The 21,875-nt window shown below is 43.0% G+C and overlaps 1 protein-coding gene across 2 annotated transcripts in view; it reads left to right on the top strand.

Moving 5' to 3' along the window:
• The window catches only part of zgc:66433 (uncharacterized protein LOC321250 homolog), a 153,335-nt gene extending 132,785 nt beyond the window's left edge, over positions 1-20,550 (top strand). For both annotated transcript variants that reach the window (XM_052022268.1, XM_052022267.1), the window contains exons 8-12: positions 5,388-5,472; positions 7,219-8,841; positions 9,543-9,724; positions 10,555-10,681; positions 13,320-20,550. In XM_052022268.1, coding sequence (XP_051878228.1) covers positions 5,388-5,472; positions 7,219-8,841; positions 9,543-9,724; positions 10,555-10,681; positions 13,320-13,486 — 2,184 coding nt within the window. In that variant the 3' untranslated portion in view covers positions 13,487-20,550. The remainder of the gene's footprint in view (positions 1-5,387; positions 5,473-7,218; positions 8,842-9,542; positions 9,725-10,554; positions 10,682-13,319) is intronic.
• The last annotated feature ends 1,325 nt before the right edge of the window (positions 20,551-21,875 follow it).

The raw sequence follows: 21,875 nt of genomic DNA, 5'->3' as shown, positions 1-21,875 counted from the left end.
CCGTACATCTTTGGAATGTGGGAGGAAACCGGAGCACCCGGAGGAAACCTACACAAACACGGGGAGAACGTACAAACTCCTTACAGACAGTGGCTGGAATTGAACCCGGGCCGCTGGCGCTCTAATAGCGTTACGCTAACTGCAACACTACCGTTCCTGCCCACATCACCACATCTGGGACTCTTAACCAAGATGGGTGGGGAGAAACCCTGGTTGAAAGGGTTCACATTCACAGGAAAGGTGAGCATGGATTTGTGGAAGGGTGCGTCAAGAACCTTCTGAGTTCAAGCCCCAATCCAGTCTTTCAGCGGACAGCCTGGTCTGACATAGAAACATAAGATGTTGGAGAACTCAGTTGGTCAGGCAGCATACGTGCAACAAGAAATAAAGTCAACATTTCAGGTCAATAACCTTAAGTCAGAAATAATGAAAGATGAAAGGTCATCGACCTGAAATGTAGACTGTTCCTCCAGAGATGCTGCTTGACTCGCTGAGTATTTCCAACATTTCCTATTTTTATTTCAGATTTCTAGCAACTGCTGGATTTTGCTTTTGGAACTCAACTGATATTTCAATTGGGTAGTGAGCCATTCACTGACACCTCAGTGAAGGTAGGGTTTCTCAGCCAGTTCAAATCATAGAACCAGCGATCTGAGTAGTCAGGATCTCTGATATTGTCGTAAAGTCATACAGCACGGAAACAGACCCTTTAACCCACCAAGTCCATGCCAACCATCTACGCTCATCCCCCTTTAGTCCCATTTCTTTTAATTCTCCATTCACATTCTCATCAACTCCCCCCAGAGTCTACCACTCACCTACACACTAGGGGCAATTGGTGCAATTAACCTTCCAACCTGTACATCTTTAGGACATGGGAGGAAACTGGAGAACCTGGGGGAAGCCCACACAATTACACGGAGAACGTGCAAACTCCACATAGACAGCACCAGAGGTCAGGAATGAACCCAGGTCTCTGGCACTGTGAAGCAGCCTCTCTATTAGCTATGCCACTGTGATGTCCTAATATTCTCATAACAAAGAACTGAAGCTTATAAATTTTGCCTAGATTTTACCAACTAAGAAACCATACTGTAAGACTGTACAAAGTAGAAGAAGGAGTAGGTCTCACAGGCCCTTGGGTCAGCTCAACTAGATAAGATATTTATTTATTAGTCACATGCACTGTACATCGAAACACACAATGAAATGCGTCTTTTTGCATTGCTAAGAATGAGCTGGGGGCAGCCCGCAAGTGTCGCTACTCTTCCAGTGCCAACATAGCATGCCCACAGCTCCTAACCTGCACATCTTTGGAATGTGGGAGGAAACCAGAGCACCTGGAGAAAACCCATGCAGACACGGGGAGAACGTGCAAACTTCTTACAGGCAGCAGCGGGAATTGAACCCAGGTCACTGGCGCTGTAATAGCATTACACTAACCGCTATGCTTTCAAGAAGATCATGACCTAGGTCAACTTTGTTCTACTTCTCTTGATTCTCTTAGATTCCAAAAATTCTCAGTCTAAAACACATATCCAACCACTGAACTCCCACACTCGATCACAGATAATCTCAAAGATTCGCTATTGACATGTCCTGGTGCATTTCTCTTCATTTCAGTCCTAAAAGACGACCCTATCTTCTGAAACTATGACCCCTTCTGAAATGAGGTCGATTCCACCCCCACCCACCCTCCACTCTGCATAAGTCCCTGTCCATTTTACCTCAAAATGTTTGAGAGTGAGATTGGCTTTTGCCAGCTACAGAAATGATTTTCCATTGAAAAAAAAATGTGAAATTAAAGAACTTGTAATTGTCCAGGACTAAACATTAGTCTCAATTCCATGTGGATAACTTGTACATGTACAAGCTCATTGTATTATTTTTAAATGAAATTATATTCTTGACATCTTCAAGGAACAATGAAATACACTGCATAAGTCTAAACTGATCCAGTTTAAAAATATCCTATGCTTTAAGTCAGAGAGTAGATGTCAGTAGAAATTATAAGCTGCTAAAGACAGTGTACAAAAGTAGCTCCTGGGACTTAAATCCAGCTGTGAGAAATTTTGCATGGTGTAGTCATTTATAGAACATTTGAAACATATATTATTGTTTCAATGTTTGGTGATATTTCCAGGATGTGAAGAAAGATTAAAGAGATTTTCCATCTCATAATTGGCAGTTGCATACTTTTAAAGTGGAATAATATGGTTTTGTGTGTTTCACTGGATGTTAGCTTTGACAGTGATTACACCTCCTGCCACTGGTTATATATAAAATACAACTGATTTAAGAATCAAATGCCTGTGTTCATCCTCACAGTTACTTTTTTGTGAGCCTGCTGGCCAGTTTCAGCCGGATACCTGGTTGCCATGGCTGACTCATGAGGAGGGAAAATCCATTTATCTTGACCAGGCCACAAGTGGTGGATCCAGAAGTTCTGCCTGGGAATGTCCTCGGCATGGGCGGCACAGTAGCATAGCGGTTAGCGTAACGCTATTACAGCACCAGCGACCTGGGTTCAATTCCCACTACTGTCTGTAAGGAGTTTGTATGTTCTCCCCGTGTCTGCGTGGGTTTCCTCTGGGTGCTCCGGTTTCCTCCCACGTTCCAAAAACATACAGGTTAGGAGCTGTAGGCATGCTGTATTGGCGCCGGAAGAGTGGCGACACTTGCGGGCTGCCCCCAGCACATTCTTAGCAATGCAAAAAGATGCATTTCACTGTGTGTTTCGATGTACATGTGACTAATAAATAAATATCTTATGACTGAAAATATTTAAAAGCAGCTTAAAAGATTTAACTGCAACGACAGTCAAACTACTGAAGGAACTCAGTGGGTCGAGCAGCATCTGTGGGGGGGAGGAATTGTCGACGTTTTCAGTTGAGACCCTGCATCAGGACTGAGGGTAAAGAGGGAAGAGGGAGGGTATAAAGAGGAGAGGAAGAGTAGTGAGGGCCAGTAGGTGATAGGTGGATTGAGGAGGGGTGAAGGATGATGGGGGAGATCGAGCCAGGTGAGTGAGGGGAAGGGGTGGATGTCTCCCAGGTGGATGATAGATGAAGGCAGACAAATAAAAGAGCAAATGGAGCAAGGTGTGAGGAGGGGAAGGGTAGGTGGAGACAGCTGCTGGAGGGAGATAAGCGGGAACACAAAGTTAACCAGTGTTAGAATCTGATAGGTAAGGGAGAATTTAACTAATTAAAAGAAAAATATTAAAAAAAAAATAAATTTATATAAGGAGTTTTAAGAACTGCAGATTAATTAAAACATTAAGTAAAATAAATAAATAAAAGCTCTTAGCTGCACTTACTTCTGCAGGCTGAGTAAATCTGTTGAATAGCATATTGTGTTACATTCACCAGCTTTCCCTGATGTAAAGCTGAGGGATTGGTGAACAAGTTCACCAGCCCCTGAACTCAGGACATTTGAGTTTCACCTGAGTCACGAGTATCCACTCCTATGCCAACATGCCCAGGACTGACGCCCTAATTATACCATTTTGTATGCATACCATATGCCCAAAATAGGCGGTCTGTTCTGAGCTCCGTCGAGGCAGGAGATCACCAGGTAGATAATTAGGGCGTCAGTGCTGGGCATGGCGTGACATTGAGAAACTCGAGTCCATTGGCCAGGAGCAAACAGAAGCCCAGCATCATTAGGGACATTTAAGAGACTGTTAGATAGACACATGAGTGATAGAAAAATAGGGGGCTATGTGGGAGGGAAGGGTTGGATAGATATTAGAGCAGGATAAAATGTCGGCACAACATTGTGGGCCGAAGGGCCTGTACTGTGCTGTAGCATTCTATATTCTATGTTCTATAAACAGCAGAAGGATCACACCACCTGCTATACTATCCATCTGCCTGTCCAGTCAAGTATCTCCTGCCCTACCTGTGCCAGAGGCTGCGGGTCCCAAATCGGCCTCAGACCCTACAGACCTGGAGTAGAAGCACATCATCCTCGACTTCGAGGGGCAGCAGCGGACCCCTGAGCTCGGTGGTGGTTCTGGAGGCCAGAAGTGCCAGCACCTCTCTAGTTTCTCTGTTGCGATACACAGGCACAGCAGTTGGCAATGAGTCATTGCAGTTCCCTGGTGGTTCCCTACAGAAACACACTCTGAAGACCAGCATGATCCTGCACATTATGTTTATTGCTGCATTGTATGTATAACCAAACTCATCTGGTTATATTATCTACCTGGTGATCTCCTGCCTCGACGGAGCTCAGAACAGACCGTCTATTGTATAATTAGGGCGTCAGTCCTGGGCATGTTGGTATGGGAGTGGATACCTGTGACTTGTTCATCCTGGGTGAAGCTCAGGGGCTGGTGAACTTGTTCACCAATCCCACAGCTTTACATCAGGGAAAGCTGGTGAATGTAACACAATATGCTATTCAATGGATTTATTAAACCTGATTCTGATTCTTGTTTCAAATAGTTGTACATGTGCATCTAAAAGTTACCCTTGCTGATACAAGTGCTTAATTCGTCCATAGTTCCAGAGACCCAAGTTCAATCCTGACTTCGGGTGCTGTCTGTGTGGAGTTTGCACTTTTTCCTGTGACCACGTTGAATTCCTCCATGCGCTCAGGTTTCCTCTCCCATCCCAAAGACATGAGGGTTGGTAGGTTAATTGGCTACTGTAAATTGCTCCTTGTGTCTATGTTAGAATGGGGGAGGGGGGAAATCGATGGGAATGTGGGGACAATAAAAGAAAAGGGATTAATGTAGGGTAGGCACGGTAGTGTAGCGGTTAGCGTAACGCTTTACAGCGCCAGCGACCGGGGTTCAAATCCAGCCGTTGTCTGTAAGGAGTTTGTATGTTCTCCCCGTATCTGCGTGGGTTTCCTCCGGGTGCTCCGGTTTCCTCCCACATTCCAAAGACGTACGGGTTAGGAAGTTGTGGGCATGCTATGTTGGCGCCAGAAGCGTGGCAACACTTGCGGGCTGCCCCCAGAACACTACACAAAAAGATGCATTTCACTGTGTGTTTCAATGTACATGTGACTAATAAAGATCTTATCTTATACTGTAAATGGGTGGTTGATGATCAGCATAGACTTGGTGGACTTCCATACTGTATGTCTCTGTGACTATTTGGAGAAGGTTCTCCACACTACTTATGAAATGAGCAGACCAACATACGCTGAACCAGTACCTAGGGAAATGTCTTATCGGTCCATTGCTTACTCAGTGAGATAAGTAATTTCTAAGCCAGTATTCTTAAGTCATTGCTATCAAACTAATGATAAGGAGCAGGGAGAATTCACATATCAGTGAAAGCCTTCAATTGTGGATTGTGCCAGAGAATATCATTAATCATGATTGATTGTTTAAAATATATGTAAACTAACATAATATTACATTCCTTTAGAGAGAAGATTCTTGTAGTCCAGAGGATAAAAAGAAAGGTGAAAGGGATCAAGTCAGAGCCACTGCAAGTCAGCTGCCGAATAAACGTAAGCAGGAAATTGGTATGCTCTTTACAACTTTAGTAAAAGTATCCAATGAAGCAATAAGGAAACAAAGGACTGCAGATGCTGGAAATTAGATGAAAAACACGATGATGCTGGGAGAGCTCAGTAGGCCTGGCAGCATCTGTGGAGAAAAGACAGACTGTAAATATTTCATTAAGGAGAAATAAGCTATCAAGGTATATCTTGTAGCCCAATGCTCCTATATAGTATTGGTTGTCAAGTGAGAGACCTTCTTACATCCCATGTTACTCTTCAAAGGAGGGAAGTCACAATGGGTCGGCCAGCAGCCCAGGGGATGTTTCTCTCACTGTTGATTGTGCACAAGAGAGCTGCCCAGCAATAATTCCCGCAGTTCATTTTTCCTGTTTATTCTTTTTTTGGGATGCATACTTGGCAGGCACAGCCAGGAATAAACAGCCATCGCACTGCAGAAAAAAGTGAACATAAGAAGATGGATTTCTATATCACTCTTCATAATGCCAAGTCAGTCCAAAATCCAATCAAGTACTCTGTGAATCTCCTTTTAAAGTAGATTTGGTATGTTACAGAATGACAGAATCATAGAGTTCATTGTCCATGCTAACCAACAAAGCACTAGTGAGGTAAATAGCACTTCCAGCATTCGGTCCATAAGAATCCTTGAAGGTTATGGCACATCACCATTCCTATGGTACCTTTTGCTTTCACTACCCTTTCAGGCAGAGTTCTAGGTTCCCACCCCTTTAGGTTAAAATAAGTCAATCCCTCTCTAATCCTGTTATCTTAAAACCTGTGCCTTCTAGTTAGTGACCTATCCACTAAAGGAGATAGCACCTTCCTATTCACACTATCTAGCTCTTTCATAATTTTGTTCACCCCTCACCCTCCTGCTTCACAGAAAGATAACTCCAGCCTAGCCAACCTTTCTTCATAACTAAGCTTTTTCATCCTTTTAAATCTCTGCACCCGTTCTAGTGCAATCACATCCTTCTGACAGTGTTACAAGTGGAACTGTGCACTCTGCTCTAGCTGTGGTCTATATAGTACTTTGTACTGTGCTAATATGATCTTCCTGCTCTTGTACACTTTACCTGTTCTGTACACCTTTTAACCACCTAGCTACTTGTCCTGTGTGAATATCCACTCTGAGGCCCTCTGCTCCTTCACTTTTTTTAGTATTCTAAACATTTTCTGCATTCCCTTGGCCTTGTTTAATTTTCCCAAATAAATCAGCTAAAACTTTATTATTCAAAATTGATGAACAAAATCTTTTGCAACTATGACAGTTAAATAAATCCTATTCCGTATTTCTTCCGAAGTCTGGATGGAATGTGCCTACTGTGAGCATCTTAACTAGACTGAAACAATTTTTGAAGCCCTGTGATCTCTCTGAATATCCCACAAAATACTGTTACGTCCTCAATGATACAACTTAAAAAATTCAGAGCAAGTATCTCTTGTTACGGATCATATTTTCCATTGTTGGATACTGTCACAAGTGAAATATATCATAGAAGGTTACACATGTTTGGTTGAATATTGACTACATCTGTCGTTTATACAAAAAGAAATGTTTAGTGTTTATTAAAAGGATGAACTACAAAACTAGCATTTAAATTAACACAACATGCAAGCAATAAAACTGACAGGTGACCCACCAAGCCTGAGATTTGAAGTTTAATAGTTAAGTTTAAGCTGTTGCTCATCATTTTAATTATTGTACCTCCTTTGATTTTCACTGTGTAACAGATCCATTGGCAGATGGTGACATTGATGTCCATCATAACAAAATGCCTTGTCCAAAGTTTCTCGAAATGAATGATGAGGAATGTGCAGGAAGAGTTCCAGACATTCCCAGAGCACCTGCTACTTCTGACAGTCACAGTGCAGAGCCTGGAGATACATTTGATGGAGAAATCACCACTCTGAATGGAGATACATTGCCTAGCCCTACAAGTCGAGAGGTACTTCCTCCGGAACCAGTCTGTACTTCTGAAGACCTGCTTGACCCTGAGCCGACTCCCGTTGTTGCAGGATCGGGACCAGAAGCATTCCCAGCACGTGAAGACGATTCCAAGTTGTCTTCCGTAAAGGCCATTGCTGACAAAAAGGAAAACGATGCATTGCCCTCCTGTACCACACCAATGGCCGTAACTCTGTCACCGGAGTATTCTGAGAATAGAGTTCAGGATGCAGACAAAGCTCCAACCAGTGAAGATCTCCTGTTCGGGGATGTTGAGGGAGATTTGGTTTCCCCCATTGCAGATGCACTTCCATCATTGAAATCCAACCTGGCTGCACTGCTCCAGGAGGAGAGAGAAGAGGGAATAATTTTAAATATATTAAGTGCACCAGAACATAGTTTGACACCTGAACAAGTAAAGGAAACTGCACTTTGTGATGAGACATTGGGTTCATCCAAAGAGTGTCAAGGATGTGTGGAAAATATCCCGACAGATCAGTCAATAATGGAAGAGACAGATGCCGAGAGCTTATTAAATCACAGACCAGAACGAGTTCCAAAGCCATACGATGAGTTGACAGACAATGTTGGTTTTATATCCGAAGTTCCACTTGAAGATTCAGTAAAGCAAGCTGAGCGCTCTACTCCACAATTAGTCCGCAGTCAGGCAGAGCCTGAGCTTTCATTTTCAGATGAGCTGTCACAGGAACATCTCAGGCCTACTACTCAAGGTTTCATCAAGTTCTCAATTGCATCTGCTTGGCAGAGGTCCATGATGGATGCTAAGAGAAGGAATACGGACGGTAGTCTCCTGACAGTGCCAAAACCTGGGTATTGTGAAGATACATCTGAAGGAAGTCCCAACGAAGCATTGTCAAGTCAGGGTGTCGAAGACTCCATTAGACATCAACAGATTCTTAATCTGCCGTTGAAATTGAAACCTGATGAAAATGAACAAGCATCTGTGGACAGCAGTCTCCAAGATATAGAACAACAAGCAGAAACTGGACAGGATACCATGGGAAGTCCATTTGGTGTCAGGCTGAGAAGAACTTCACCTCTTTATAAATATTCCACTGAAGGTGGCTTCGAACATAAAGTAGTTGAAAGAAGAGATGCTATAGGAGAGATACCATGCTCTGCAACATTAACTCCCGCGCTCTGGAAAGGAGATGGTGCAACAAGTGGCCAAGCAGAGGCTTCTTTGACAACTGGAACTGAAAAAGATGTCAGTAAAAATGCAGCCAAATCAATGCCAGAGGATCAGAAGGGTGGGTGTCCAACATCCGGGAAAACTGATTCACTGGACACCTCAACGGAACCTGTCATGCGAGAAAAGTATCATGTTCCTCGAGCAAAGAATGAGAGAAAGAGTAGTGAAACCTATCCGGATTTTGGTAAAACATCAGGTATGGAACTTTAGTTTGCTTTGAGCCATTACTTGATGTAGTCTTTCTTTTGCAGTTAACGCTGATGATGAGATAGATAATGGTCACTATTTCCAACATAGGAGACAATATTGCAGGTACATTATGCAATTTTGCAGTAGTTATGCAAACATTATTGCCTATTATATAACTGTATTTGCTCTGCCTGAGTTCCCTCCCACTCCTCTTCATTTAACAATGCTATCTATTCCTCTCTCCTTGATGTATTTACCTAACTTTCCCTTGAATGCTTTGATGCTCTCCACTTTAACTACTCAATGTGGGAGTGAGTTCCATATTCTGACCACCCTCTCAATAAAGAAGTTTCTTCTGAATTTTCCATCGGATTTCTTAGTGGCTAAATCATACTTAAGATCTCTAGTTTTGGTCGCTATCTTACCCAACAGCTTCAAGACTGTAGCGATCTCAGCCTCAATTTTCATTGCTCTGGAGAAAGTTGTTCCTTCAACAATTATTTTAATGCAAAATTATTGCAAATGTTCCTGCAGTAACTTACACCAGACAGCTATCAATTGTGCATTGTCTGTTGAAAGTAACCTTCAAGTGCCCCTGTAATTAAAAAGAGTATTTTGCATAGCCTGGTAGATCTAAGCAAATGATCAGATTGTTGCTTGTTTCCTTTTGCTGAAAAGGATGTTTGATTTCCTAAATCTATTACACAGAGAAGAACTCTCAGCCTGCCAAACCTGAACCAGGAGACAGCCCAAGAGTCAATTCTTCAGAGCCAGTCTGGGTCTCTTTAGCAAGACAAAAACAGAAAGGCTTTCAAGACCAGTATGCAGGGACACAGGAGAGAATCCAACTCTTAGAGGATAAATCCGTGATTCAAACAGACATAAATAAGGTAACACTTCTTTCATTAAATTGTTATTATATTGACATTGAAAGCTCAATTGCAATTAATTAGTCATTCAGGATCATGGTATAATTGTTTCTTTTCCTGATAATAAATTGGGAGCCACGTATTTCATTCACCTTGAAAGACCATCCAATTCCTGATTTTGCATCTTCCCATTACTTTTTAAATGATTTCACCTACCCATTCTGTTAGTTCTTCCATTTCCTCCTTCAGTCCAGATCTATAATGCATGTCTACAATGCCATGTTAGGTAAGGCCTGGGAATAAATGGGGTGATACCTCAAGGAAAAGTATTGGTGTCAGAGGATACATAATTTTTGTAACATTTAAGATACAGCAACTTGCATTTAGTTAGCACGTATAACTTCTTTCAACAACTGCACACACTTCACCAGAACATACTAAAAGATGATTTGGCAGTAACTTTGGTAAGGAAATACTTGGGACTGGACCAAAACTTGGTCAAAGAGGAGAACGGTGCAGAGGTGAAAAGGCCTAGGGTGCCTACGGTACCATATTTCCTTTCAGCATAGAAGGAGGCCTTTTGGCCCATGCCGGCTGACAGAACAAGCTCCAGATTCTCGCTCTGAGCAAAGGGTTTTCTCCTGAATTCCCTGTTAAATTTACCTTTGATTCTTTTGCATTGGGCCCATAGTTTCAGATTCCCCCACAAGGGAAAATTAGGAACCAGCTTAATTGAGAAAATCACCTGAACACCAACTCCATGCCATTAACGGTTACCAAAGTGAATAACGTTACTGAATGTTACTGAAGTGCTGTGGGCGAATTAACTTTGATTTCTTTTTCCTTTTAAGGAAGCGACAAAGCACCTGATGAAAAAAGTTACAGATAAGGAGCCTCTTTCCAGCTTTCAGAGCAAGGAAATGAAAACAAATGTGAAGGAAGAACACCTGTCCAGGATAACAACTCCCCCTACATTTGGTAAAAACTTTAGAAGGACCTTTTTCAAACTCAAGAACCACTTGCCAACAACCAGTGATGGATATAGCAGGGTCTTCTTTATTTGGCATTTATCAGCTCATTCCCTGTGGTCAGAGCATTAAGTTTTGAACTCTTAATGGAGGTAAAATGTTGACCCTTCTAAAGTGGTTGACATCCCCCCCACTGGAAAGGGTGCAGCATTAGGACTTGTTTAAACACTCTGAGCAAACTGGGAGTCCCACACCAACTTGTTGCCCAGTTGTGGGAGGGATATTTTTGCAGGGTCTCTCACAGTCCAAGACTGGGAGGGCATGGGCTTTGACCCAGGGCACTGGGGATGGGACCCTGTCTCAAACAGCTCAGCAGGAAGCTTGAATTTCTGTTATGACTAAGAAGAAACTGTCCAGTTTCTACTTCGCAAAGCAAGCTTCAACCATTTGTATTTGAATTCCCCATTCTGGATCCTCTCAACCAGCAAGGTGCCACAAAATGATACTAGTACATAGTTCGCTTAAAGCAGCATCACAGTAGACAGGGTGGTGAAGAAGGTGTTTGGCACACTGACCTTCATCAGTACAGGAGTTGGGACGTTATGTTGCAGTTGTACAAGATGCTGGTGAGACCACACCTGGAGTGTTGTGTACAGTTTTAGTTGTCATTTTATGGGACAGACATCAGTAATCTGGAAAGTGCAGAGAAGGTTTATGAGGATGCTGCCAGGACTCGAGGGCCTGAGCTTTGGAGAAGGTGGGCAGGCTAGGACTTTATTCATTGCAACGTAGGAGATTGAGGGATGACCTTATAGAGGTGTATAAAATCATGAGGGGCATAGATAGGGTGAATGCGCACAGTCTTTTCCCCAGGGAAGGGGAACTAAAAAATAAGATGGCAGAGGTTTAAAGTGAGAGGTGAAAGGTTTAAAAGGGACCTGAGGGGCAACTTCTTCACTCAGAGGGTGGTGGGTATGTGGAATGTGCGGCCAGAGGAGGTGGTTGAGGCAGGTACGATAACAACATTTAAGAGACATTTGGATAAGTGTGTGGAAAGAGGGGTTCAGCGGGATATGGACCAAACATAGACAAGTGGGACTAGCTTGGTGGGCACCTTGGTCAGCATGGACAAGTTGGGCTGAAGGGCCTGTTTCCACACTATTATTCAGTGACTTCCTGATTTGCAAACATATAGAAAGTGAAACACACATTACTAAAGTCAGTATGACACCTGTAGATGCAAGTGTATGTTATATTGGTTGCTATTTTTCATTTAAGACATTAAACAGAGACTTCACCTGTCCTATCAGATGGATATAAAAGACTCCAGTTCCTCCACACCTTCCCCCTCTCCACCCCAAGATTCTGGCCCAAACAGGTAATTTGCCCGTTTTCACACATCCCAAAAATGTGTGGGCTGGAAGGTTCACTGGCCACTGTAGATTTCCAGCTAGTGTGTAGTTGAGTGTTGTGTGATGTCTCTTAGTGTGGTAGAATCTGGGGGCGGATGCAGAGTTGATGGAGATGTTGGGAGAATAAAATAGGGTAGGATTAGTGGAAAATGGGTGTTCGATGGTCAGTACGGATTAATGGACCAAAAGGTCTGTTGCATAGAACATAGAACAATACAGCGTAGGAATAGGTTCTTCAGCCCACAATGCTGTGTCGAACTAATTAAACTAGTAATTGAACACCAAACTAAACTAATCCCTTCTGCCTACACAATGTCCATATCCCTCCATTCTCTGCACATTCATGTGCCTTTCTAAGAGCCTCTTAAATGTCTCTATCATATTTGCCTCCACCACCATCCCTGGCAGTGCACTCCAGGCACCCACCACTCTCTGTGTAAAAAACTTGTCCCACACATCTCCTTTGTACTTACACCCTCTCACGTTAAATGCATGCCCTCTAGTATTAGATATTTCAACTCTGGGAGTGAGATACTGGTTGACTACTCTATGCCTCTCATAATCTTATAAACTTCTATCAGGTCTCCCCTCAGCCTTTGGTGCTCCAGAGAAAACAACACAAGTTTGTCCAACCTGTCCTTAGCGCTTATACCCTCTAATCCAGGCAGCATCCTGGTAAACCACTTCTGTACCCTCTCCAAAGCCTCCACATCCTTCCTGTAATGGGGTGACCAAATGCTGTTACACAGGCCAATATGTTTCCCTGGACATTCTCTCTTCTCCCCCCCTCCCATCGGGCAGAAGATACAAAAGCCTGAAAGCACGTACCACCAGGCTCAAGGACAACTTCTATCGCACTGTTATCAGACTATTGAATGGTTCCCTAGTACAATCAAATGGACTCTTGACCTCACAATCTACCTCATTATGGCCTTGCACCTCATTGTCTGCCTGCACTGCACTTTCTCTGTAACTGTAACACTTTATTCTGCATTCTGTTATTGTTTTCCCTTGTACTACATCAATGTACTGTGCAATGAATGATTTCTATGGATGGCATGCAAAACCTCGGTACATGTGGCAATAATAATCCAATTTACCAAGTTAATATAACTAATAAATAAAATAATATTTACCCAATTTATTTCACTGCAGACTAATGAAAGCTCAGGTCCAGATGAGTGGGATATATTTTGTTGTTGAGATGATTGAGGTGACTTTTTGTTCTCTCAACAGGTTCACACCTACCGCCAAAGCCACAGGCCTGTGGAATGGGAATGAGGGAGAAGCGGCCAATGTCCAACACAAAGCTTGCTCCGTTGGCTGCAGTGGAGCCTCCATGGCTGGCCATTGCCAAGAAGAAGGCCAAGGCATGGAGCGACATGCCTCAGACTGTCCAGTAAAAGAGCCTGCAACAAAATAAGAATTCAAGACAATATTGCTCTTCAACCCACCTCAGAGACCCTTATGTGACCAGCTTTGCTGTTTATGCGGAGACTACTGTGGTATAAAGTCTAGCTATGAAGGTATTAGGTGGATGAAAGGACACAAAAGGGTAGAAAGATATGTTGAGTAATGTTACAAAACAAGAGCTTTTTATAGACCACTCAATATACCACATTCCCCTACACAGGGGTACGGTAGCATAGTGGTTACATTACAGGAATGGTAAACCAGAGGCTGGGACTCATAACCAAGAGACACAAGTTCAAATCCCACCATAACAGATGGGGAACTTAATTAAGTGATTCATTAGATAAATTCCCCAGTGTGAAAGCTTTGGATTGTTGTATTGGCCTTTTAGGAAGGAAATCCGGTGGTCTTATCTGGTCGGGCATATATGTACGTCAAGACCTGGTGCAGTATGTTGGATCTAAGGCTGGCATTCTGAAATGGCAAACTATTCCATTCAAGGGCGACCAGGGATGTGCAATAAATGCATTCACATGAATAAATAAAGGTATTCAGTTCTGTTGGTATCGATAGGACTGAGTTTTGGCGGGGTGTTGAACAAGTGGCCCACTTTGCATCAGTTAGCCCCAGTCTTTCAATCCCAAAGTATGTTGCTCTGTTCAGTGTTTTATGCATACTTGTATAAACTTGTTTTAAACAGCTTAGTGCTTCTGCTAAAGTAACAGCAGGGAAATGAAATATTTACTAATATCACCAGCAGTATGTCTAGGCTAATCACTTTTCTTGTCAATTTTTATATCTAAGTGGTTTCTTGTTTCAAAGTTATTTTAAACTTACCTGTTCAAGTGATTTAAATGTGTAATTCCTTGCATTTATTGGAATGGCTGGGTAACACCACTATAAATGCTCAACGATAAACTCAATTTACTTCTGGAATGAACAGCCACGTTGGAAGAAAATGTCTGAACTTCCAATCACACAAGCAGCTGGCACTGTTAGAATAGGATTTAATCTACTTTTAACTGACTACAGGTTAGAACATAGAACAGTACAGCACAGGAACAGGCCCTTCAGCCCATGATGTTGTGCCGAACTAATTAAACTTGTAATTGAACACCTAACTAAACTAATCCCATTTGCCTACGCAAGGTCCATATCCCTCCATTCTCTACACATTCATGTGTCTGTCTAAGAGCCTCTTAAACGCCTCTATCGTATCTGCCTCCACTACCACCCCTGGCAGCGCATTACAGGCACCCACCGCTCACTGTGTAAAAAACTTGCCCCGCACATCTCCTTTGAACATACCCCCTCTCACCTTAAATGCATGCCCACTAGTATTAGACATGTTGACCCAAGAAGAAAGATACCACCTGTCTGTTCTATGTTTTTCATAATCTTATAAACTTCTGTCAGGTCTCCCCTCAGCCTCTGACGCTCCAGAGAAAGCAACACAAGTTTGTCCAACCTCTCCTTTTAGCACATGCTCTCCAGTATAAGCAGCATCCTAGTAAACCTCTTCTGCACCCTCTCCACATCCTTCCTATAATGGGGTGACCAGAACTGAATGCACCACAGATGCAGCCTAACCAGAGTTTTATAAAGCTGCAACATAACTTCCTGACTCTTGAACTCAGTCTCTCCACTAATAAAGGCAAGCATGTCATATGCCTTCCTTGCCACCCTATCAACTTGTGCAGCCACTTTCAGGGAGTCATGGACTGGGACCACAAGATCCCTCTGTACATCGAGGTTCAATGCAGCGGACAGGTCTTTCACTTTGGTAACCTTAAGGCAGCACTGATGGAAAGAAAGCTCCCTCTTCTCTCTTGCTGTAAAATTCCTATGACATAGTATTTAATTGAGCCCTTGCTTCAGAGCACTAGACTGGTGGGCGAGACTTGGACAGAGACTCATTGGCGGGACAGAGTAAGTAAAGACTTGGCCCACACCCAAATGAAGTTTTCACACTGCCATCAATTGTATGAGGGAATTGCAGCAGGAATTTCCACTAGTTAAAGATCTAATCATATTAAAAAAAAACATCTGTTTGCTCGAGAAATCCAAAACTACTTCCACTGCATCAGAAGCTGCCAAAACTCTTGCATCTTCTTTTACTTCAAATAATTATCCATTTTTCCTTTAAATGAACACCAACCACTGCTTCAGCCATTCCTGTTGAAGCAAAACCTTTTGGGAAGTCATTTGCCCAGAAATTAATTCTCTGTCAGTGGTGCTAAATATGATTTATAGTTGTGATAAAAGGCTGTACTCCATCTCTAGAATTTATTCTATTGACTGTCTTGGCAATAACAGCCAATCTCCCACTTTTCTCTTTTAGTATCAGGTTGACGAAGATGCTGGGTGCAGACGTAGTGGGTCAGTTTCTATGCTATATGACTCTATGACTGTAAACCCCATAGCTAACCTGCAAATTGCAGGAACCATTTCTTTCTCATTCACTGTTTCTCAGCAATGCTCGAAGAGATCAGGGGCTCTTATTTTTCTGATTGCACCCAGCACTGATACTCTACACAATATGTCATGCCACGTAGTTGATTTCTTTCAGGGGCTTTGGCTCTTACTTTGAAGTTGGGTTGATCCCTTATTCATACCATCAGCTCATAGTCAGGGTGTGGTCAAAATCACCTCATGGTGAGGAAGAAATTGCAGTTTAAGGCACCTAAATCTCTGGGCAGATCTGATCCTGAGAGTGCATGAGGTGAAAAGGGCTTCACTACCCAACAAAGATTAATGAGATGAAAAAGTCTATTAAAAAATAATAAGACTGTAAGGGTTGGAGTCTCAATCAGTTCTTGATATAACTGGAATTGAAGTTTCAAATATTAACAGTTGCTTGAAAGATCAAACTCGCTTGAAAGATCAAAGGCAGCTGGTAAAGACATTGTCTCACGGCGCCAGAGATACAGGTTCAATCCTGACCTTGGGTTTACATGTTCTCCCTGTGACCGCATGGGTTTCACCAGCTCTGGCTTCCTCCCAAATCCCAAAGATGTGCTGGTTGGTAGGTTTGGTGGACACTGTAACTTGCCCCTCGTGTGCAGGTGAGTGGTAGAATCTGGGGAGGGCTGGTGAGAATGTAGGTAGAAATTTTTTAAAATGGGACTAATATAGGGTGAGTGTAAATGAGTGGTTGATGATCAGTGCGGACTTGGTTGGACACAGGGCCTGTTTTCAGGCAATATCTTTCTATGACTATGGTTCTCTAGTGATCTGTTGTTGACAATGAGGAATAGCGAGTAACATTGATGCTTTATGCTGTCCACTGAAATTGGTTATGTAGATTCTGGCATCCTCCAAACTGCAGCAACATGGAGAACTTACCAACAACCACTCAAGTTTGCACTGGAACATATTAGTTCATTACAACATGTAAACCACTTCCTGTTGTCTTGTAACATTCATCTCTCAATTATTTAACTAATATGTAATTTTAAGGTTGCAAAAGGGAAAAGTTAGAAATTTACTTTTCAATCAAAGGGCTTGGAACATTAGAGGAAAAAGAACAGCCACTCTATACCTTGAACATGTAGTGTTTCCGATCAGCGTCTTACTTCCATTTATCAGCTTGAGTTTCCTATGTTCTGCTAATCAGAGCTTCAAAAACCTAGGAAGCTCCGATTGTCCCTGCACACCATCGCTTTCCTTGGGCAAGAGGTTCTGCACTTCAAATAACTCTTTTATATTTCAAAAATAAACTTTATGCATCATAAAAATAGATATACAAAAGAGAAACAGTGCAAAACTTTTTACATTCATGGTCAATACATTCAGTCGTGTTATCTTATTTTTTTAAACCATATCACCATTGCCATTCATGTGGCCCCATGGGGTGCTACACCATTTCAATGTTTGAGGGGCTTCCCCATGTGACTCAGCCCCTCCATGTGTGGTCGCGGGAGGAGCCCAGCCTGTGGTCCTTCCCCACAGAGACTTTGCGTTGGCCGCACCGAGCTTCGGTGTGTCCCTCAGCACGTACTCCTGCAGCCTGGAATAACTCTTGTGTGGAAAGTGCCCCTCAATTTCCACTCCCAAAAGACTCCTATTTCAGTTTATATCTCCTGATTTTTTCTCCACTCGCCACAGTGAGGATTACAGAGTTGCAGTACATGGAGATAGGATTAGACGCAGACTCTGGAAAAGTTTTAAAACAAGAGTGGATAAATATTGAAAAGGCAGAGATTTGCAGAAAGGGATTGGAAGGGGCTGGAATCAAAGACCAAATGAATCTCGCTTTCAGAGAGCGGACATAGCAATACTAATAAAAGGACCTTTTTTTCTGGATAGTTCCTCTAATCCATTGCAGAATGAAAAAAAATCATCAAAGTCAAAGTCGTGTTTATTGTCAGAAGCACAAGTACATGTGTGCACAGGTGCAGTGAAAAACTTACTTACTGCAGCATCACAGGCACATAGCATCAGATAAGCAGCATTCACAAGAAAAACATAAATTTAAATTATACACAATTTTTACAAGAAAGACACAATTAGAGCCAAAAAAAAAAGTCATTTAGTACAAAGTGATCACAGTGTTGCTAAACTGTAGTGGTGAGGGTTTTGCCGGTTGGTTCAAGAACCAAATGGTTGAAACTGGTCTTGAATATCATTCTTGGAATATCTGCATGGCAGCATGACCAGCATTTCCCATTCCTAACTGTCGTTGAGAAGGTAGTGGTGAGCTACAACCTTGAGATGCTGCATTCTTTTGGTATAGATACACCCACGCTACTGCTGGGGAGGGTGTTCCTAGATTCGTCCAGCAACAATGAAGGAATGGCGTATGACGTGAAGAGGTCCCACCCTGGGTGGAGTGGAGGTGTCCCATGTGCCTGTTACCTTTCCACTTCTGAGTAGAGGCCACAGAGTTGGAAGGTGTTGTTGAAGAAGCTTTGAGGCATTTTGGACACACTGCAGCCACAATATGCTGGTAGGGTAGGAAGTCAATGTGTAACCTAGATGACGCATTGACAAACAAGAGGGTTGCTTTGTCCAGGATGGTGTAAGTCGTTCTCAGTGCTGAGATAGCAAACTCATAGAATCGTAACATCACAGAGACATACAGCATGGAAACAGGCTCTTTGGCCCATTGAGTCCACTCTAACCATCACCCATTTACACTATTCTTACACTGATGATCCCATTTTTTTTATTCTCCCCATTTTCTCACCAATGTCCACACCCTCCCTCCCTGCCCCATCCTCCCCAGATTCAACCACTCACCTACACGCTCGGGACGATTAACTGTGGCCAATTAACCTACCAACCCGCACGTCTGGGATGTGGGAGGAGAGCGGAGCACCCAGAGGAAACCCACACAAGGAAAACATTTCAGGCTCTGCGCAGACAGCATTGAACCTGAGTCGCTGGCTGACTGGCGAACCTGAGGCACTGTGAGGCTCCTGATAAATCTTGGGGGAAAAAACCTCCTCAGTAGTAACTGTGTTGTAATATCCAAACTTCTTGCAAAGCTGTGAATTTTAAATGAAAATTGAAGCATATCGTTTCAACAGAACCATTCCAATGATTGGTTATTGACCTAAAACATTAATCCTGCTTTTATTCCCACAGCCGCTGAATTTCCAAAATTGTCAGGCTTTGTTTTAGCACTGCCTCACTAAACTAGAATAAAATCCCGCTTACCGGCTGACTGCCTCCCCTTCACCCTCCTTTGATCCTTAGCTTCCCACAAAGGGAGCACACGGAGAAAATGAGAATTATCCCGATCTTTGACCAACAGGGGGTCCCCACACACGTGCTATTGTTTCACCAAACTGAACCTCCCTTGTTGTTCCACCTCCTTAAAACTATGAGTTCCAACTAACCACAGGTGGATGCAAAATGCTGAGGAGGAGGTGATGCACAATGCATTTGGAAATGTGCCCTGTTATCTATGTTGTTGGTGACTGGAATGCCTGTTGCTGGATTTTGAGTTCACCACCTGCTGACTGAACTGAGTTGAATGCTGGGTTAAGAGACACAAGAGACCGCAGATGCTGGAACCTGGAGCAACAAACGATCTACTGGAGGAACTCAGTGGGTCGAGCAGCATCTGTGGGAGGAGAGGAATTGTCCTGATGCAGGGTTTCGACCCGAAACGTCAACAATTCCTTTCTGCCGGCACATGCTGCTTGACCTGCTGAGTTCCTCCAGCAGATTGTTTGGATGCAGGGTAAGGTGTGTCCTGTTGCCTTGTGGAGGAGGAGACAGAGTTCCCAGCAAGTAACCCAATCCCAGGTATTTATTTAATCTGTATACTTATTAAGGCAAAACTCATAATCAATAAAATCTTTTTCACATAAAAACTTGAAGATTTTGTGATGCTTTCACCAGGACTTCTCAGGTTTTCATAAGATATGGACTTCTCCGGCAAGACTGGCATTTACTGACCATCCCTGCTTGCCCACCACCCCCCCCCCCCCAGCCATGTCAGAGGGCACATGGGGCACATTGGTGGGTCGGAAGTCACATACAGTCCAGAAAGGGTAAAGATGGCAGATTTCCTTTCTTGAAAGTAAATCAATGAACTAAACATAAATAGCCTGTCCTGGTCAAATCATATAGATGCCACGGCCAAAAAAGCTCACCAGTGCCTCTACTTTCTCAGGAGGCTAAAGAAATTTAGTATGTCCCCTTTGACACTCACCAACTTTTATCGATGCACAATAGAAAGCATCCTATCGAGATGTATCACAGCTTGGTATGGCAACTGCTCTTCCCAGGATCACAAGAAACCGCAGAGAGTTGTGGACACAGCCCAGTGCGTCACAGAAACAAGCCTCCCCTCCATGGACTCTGTCTTTATCTCTCGCTGCCTTGGTGAAGCAGCCAGCATAATCAAAGACCCCACCCACCCGGGTCATTCTCTCTTCTCCCCTCTCCCACCAGGCAGAAGATACAGGAGCCTGAGGGCACATGCCACCAAGGACAGCTTCTATCCCACTGTGATATGACTATTGAATGGTTCCCTTGTACGATGAGACGGACTCTTGATCTCACAATTTACCTTGTTGTGACCTTGCACCTTATTGCACTGCACTTCCTCTGTAGCTGTGACACTTTACTCTGTACTGTTGTTGTTTTTACCTGTACTAACTAAATGTAACTACACTGTGTACTGAATTGACCTGTATGCTCGGTACGCAAGACAGGTTTTTCACTGTACTTCAGTACAATTGACAATAATAAACCAATACCAATTATTCAATGTGCTGATAGTTTCAAGGCTTTTAATTTCTGGATTAATTGCAGTTAGGATGATGGTATGGATTTGTAGGATAAACATTCAGAATTTGCAGATGATATTGAAGTGTAGAAAATAATGAGGAGGAAAATCATCTTCAAGAAGACATAGAGACCCAGCAGCGTGGGCAGGTAAGTGGCAGATGAAGTTTCAACAGTGAAATGATACATTTTGACTGAAAGAACAGGAGAGAACATAATAGAACTGCAGCAAAAGGGAGACCTGAGCGTACAGCTGCATGAGTCCTTGGAAGTGGCAAAATGTGGCAGTTGAGAGTGTAGTTAACAAAGCATATGGGAATGTGGGCTCCATCAATACAGGCACTTGGTACAAGATTATAGGTTGCAGTGTGGCATCCAATTCAAGTCACCACACTTCAGGAAGGATATGAATCTCCTAGAGAGAGAGCAGGAAAGATTTATTGGTAGGGTCTCAGGGCTGTGGAGGTTTTAGCTACAAGGTTAGAAAGGAGAAACTGTGATTGCTCTCCTTGGCACAAAGAAGGTTGAGAGGAGTTTTGACAGAAGTCGAGTTTATTGTCATCTGCACAAGTATGGTGAGGTACAGGTACAATGAAAAACTTGCAACAGCATCAAAGACGCATAGATTCAGACAACACATAGAACATAAATTATACAAAAAGAAATATACAAAATCATGACTGGCTCAGATATGACAAATAGAGAGAAATTGTTCCCACTGGTCGATGGTTTAAGGACCTGTGCACGGACTGAAAATGATAGGCAAAATATTCGTGAAGATGGTCTATCAAAAAACTTCTTTTCCAGTAACTGGTGATGTGGAATGCACTGCTTATTGGGATGGTGGAAACTGGTAGGTGAATTGGCTAAACTATCCCTAGTGTAGGCCACTGCCAAGAAGATTTGTCTGTTTGTGAGAATAAGTTGCAGGGGGACAGGAAAATAAGGAGAGGTGGGAATGGGACTAATGGGATTGCTCCCTGGGAGCTAGCATGACTTGATAGGCTGAATGATAGTCGATGTTTCAGGTCCTGATGCAGGGTCTCGACTGAGACATTGACTGTCCATTTCCCTCCACAGATTCTGCCTGATCTGCTGAGTTCCTCCAGCAGTTTGGCTTTGCTACAGATCCCGGTA

The sequence above is a fragment of the Pristis pectinata genome, chromosome 8, assembly GCF_009764475.1.
Source record: "Pristis pectinata isolate sPriPec2 chromosome 8, sPriPec2.1.pri, whole genome shotgun sequence".
NCBI classification, from domain to species: domain Eukaryota; kingdom Metazoa; phylum Chordata; class Chondrichthyes; order Rhinopristiformes; family Pristidae; genus Pristis; species Pristis pectinata.
Note: the sequence above shows the minus strand (reverse complement) of the source record. Positions and strands in the feature narration are given on the sequence as shown.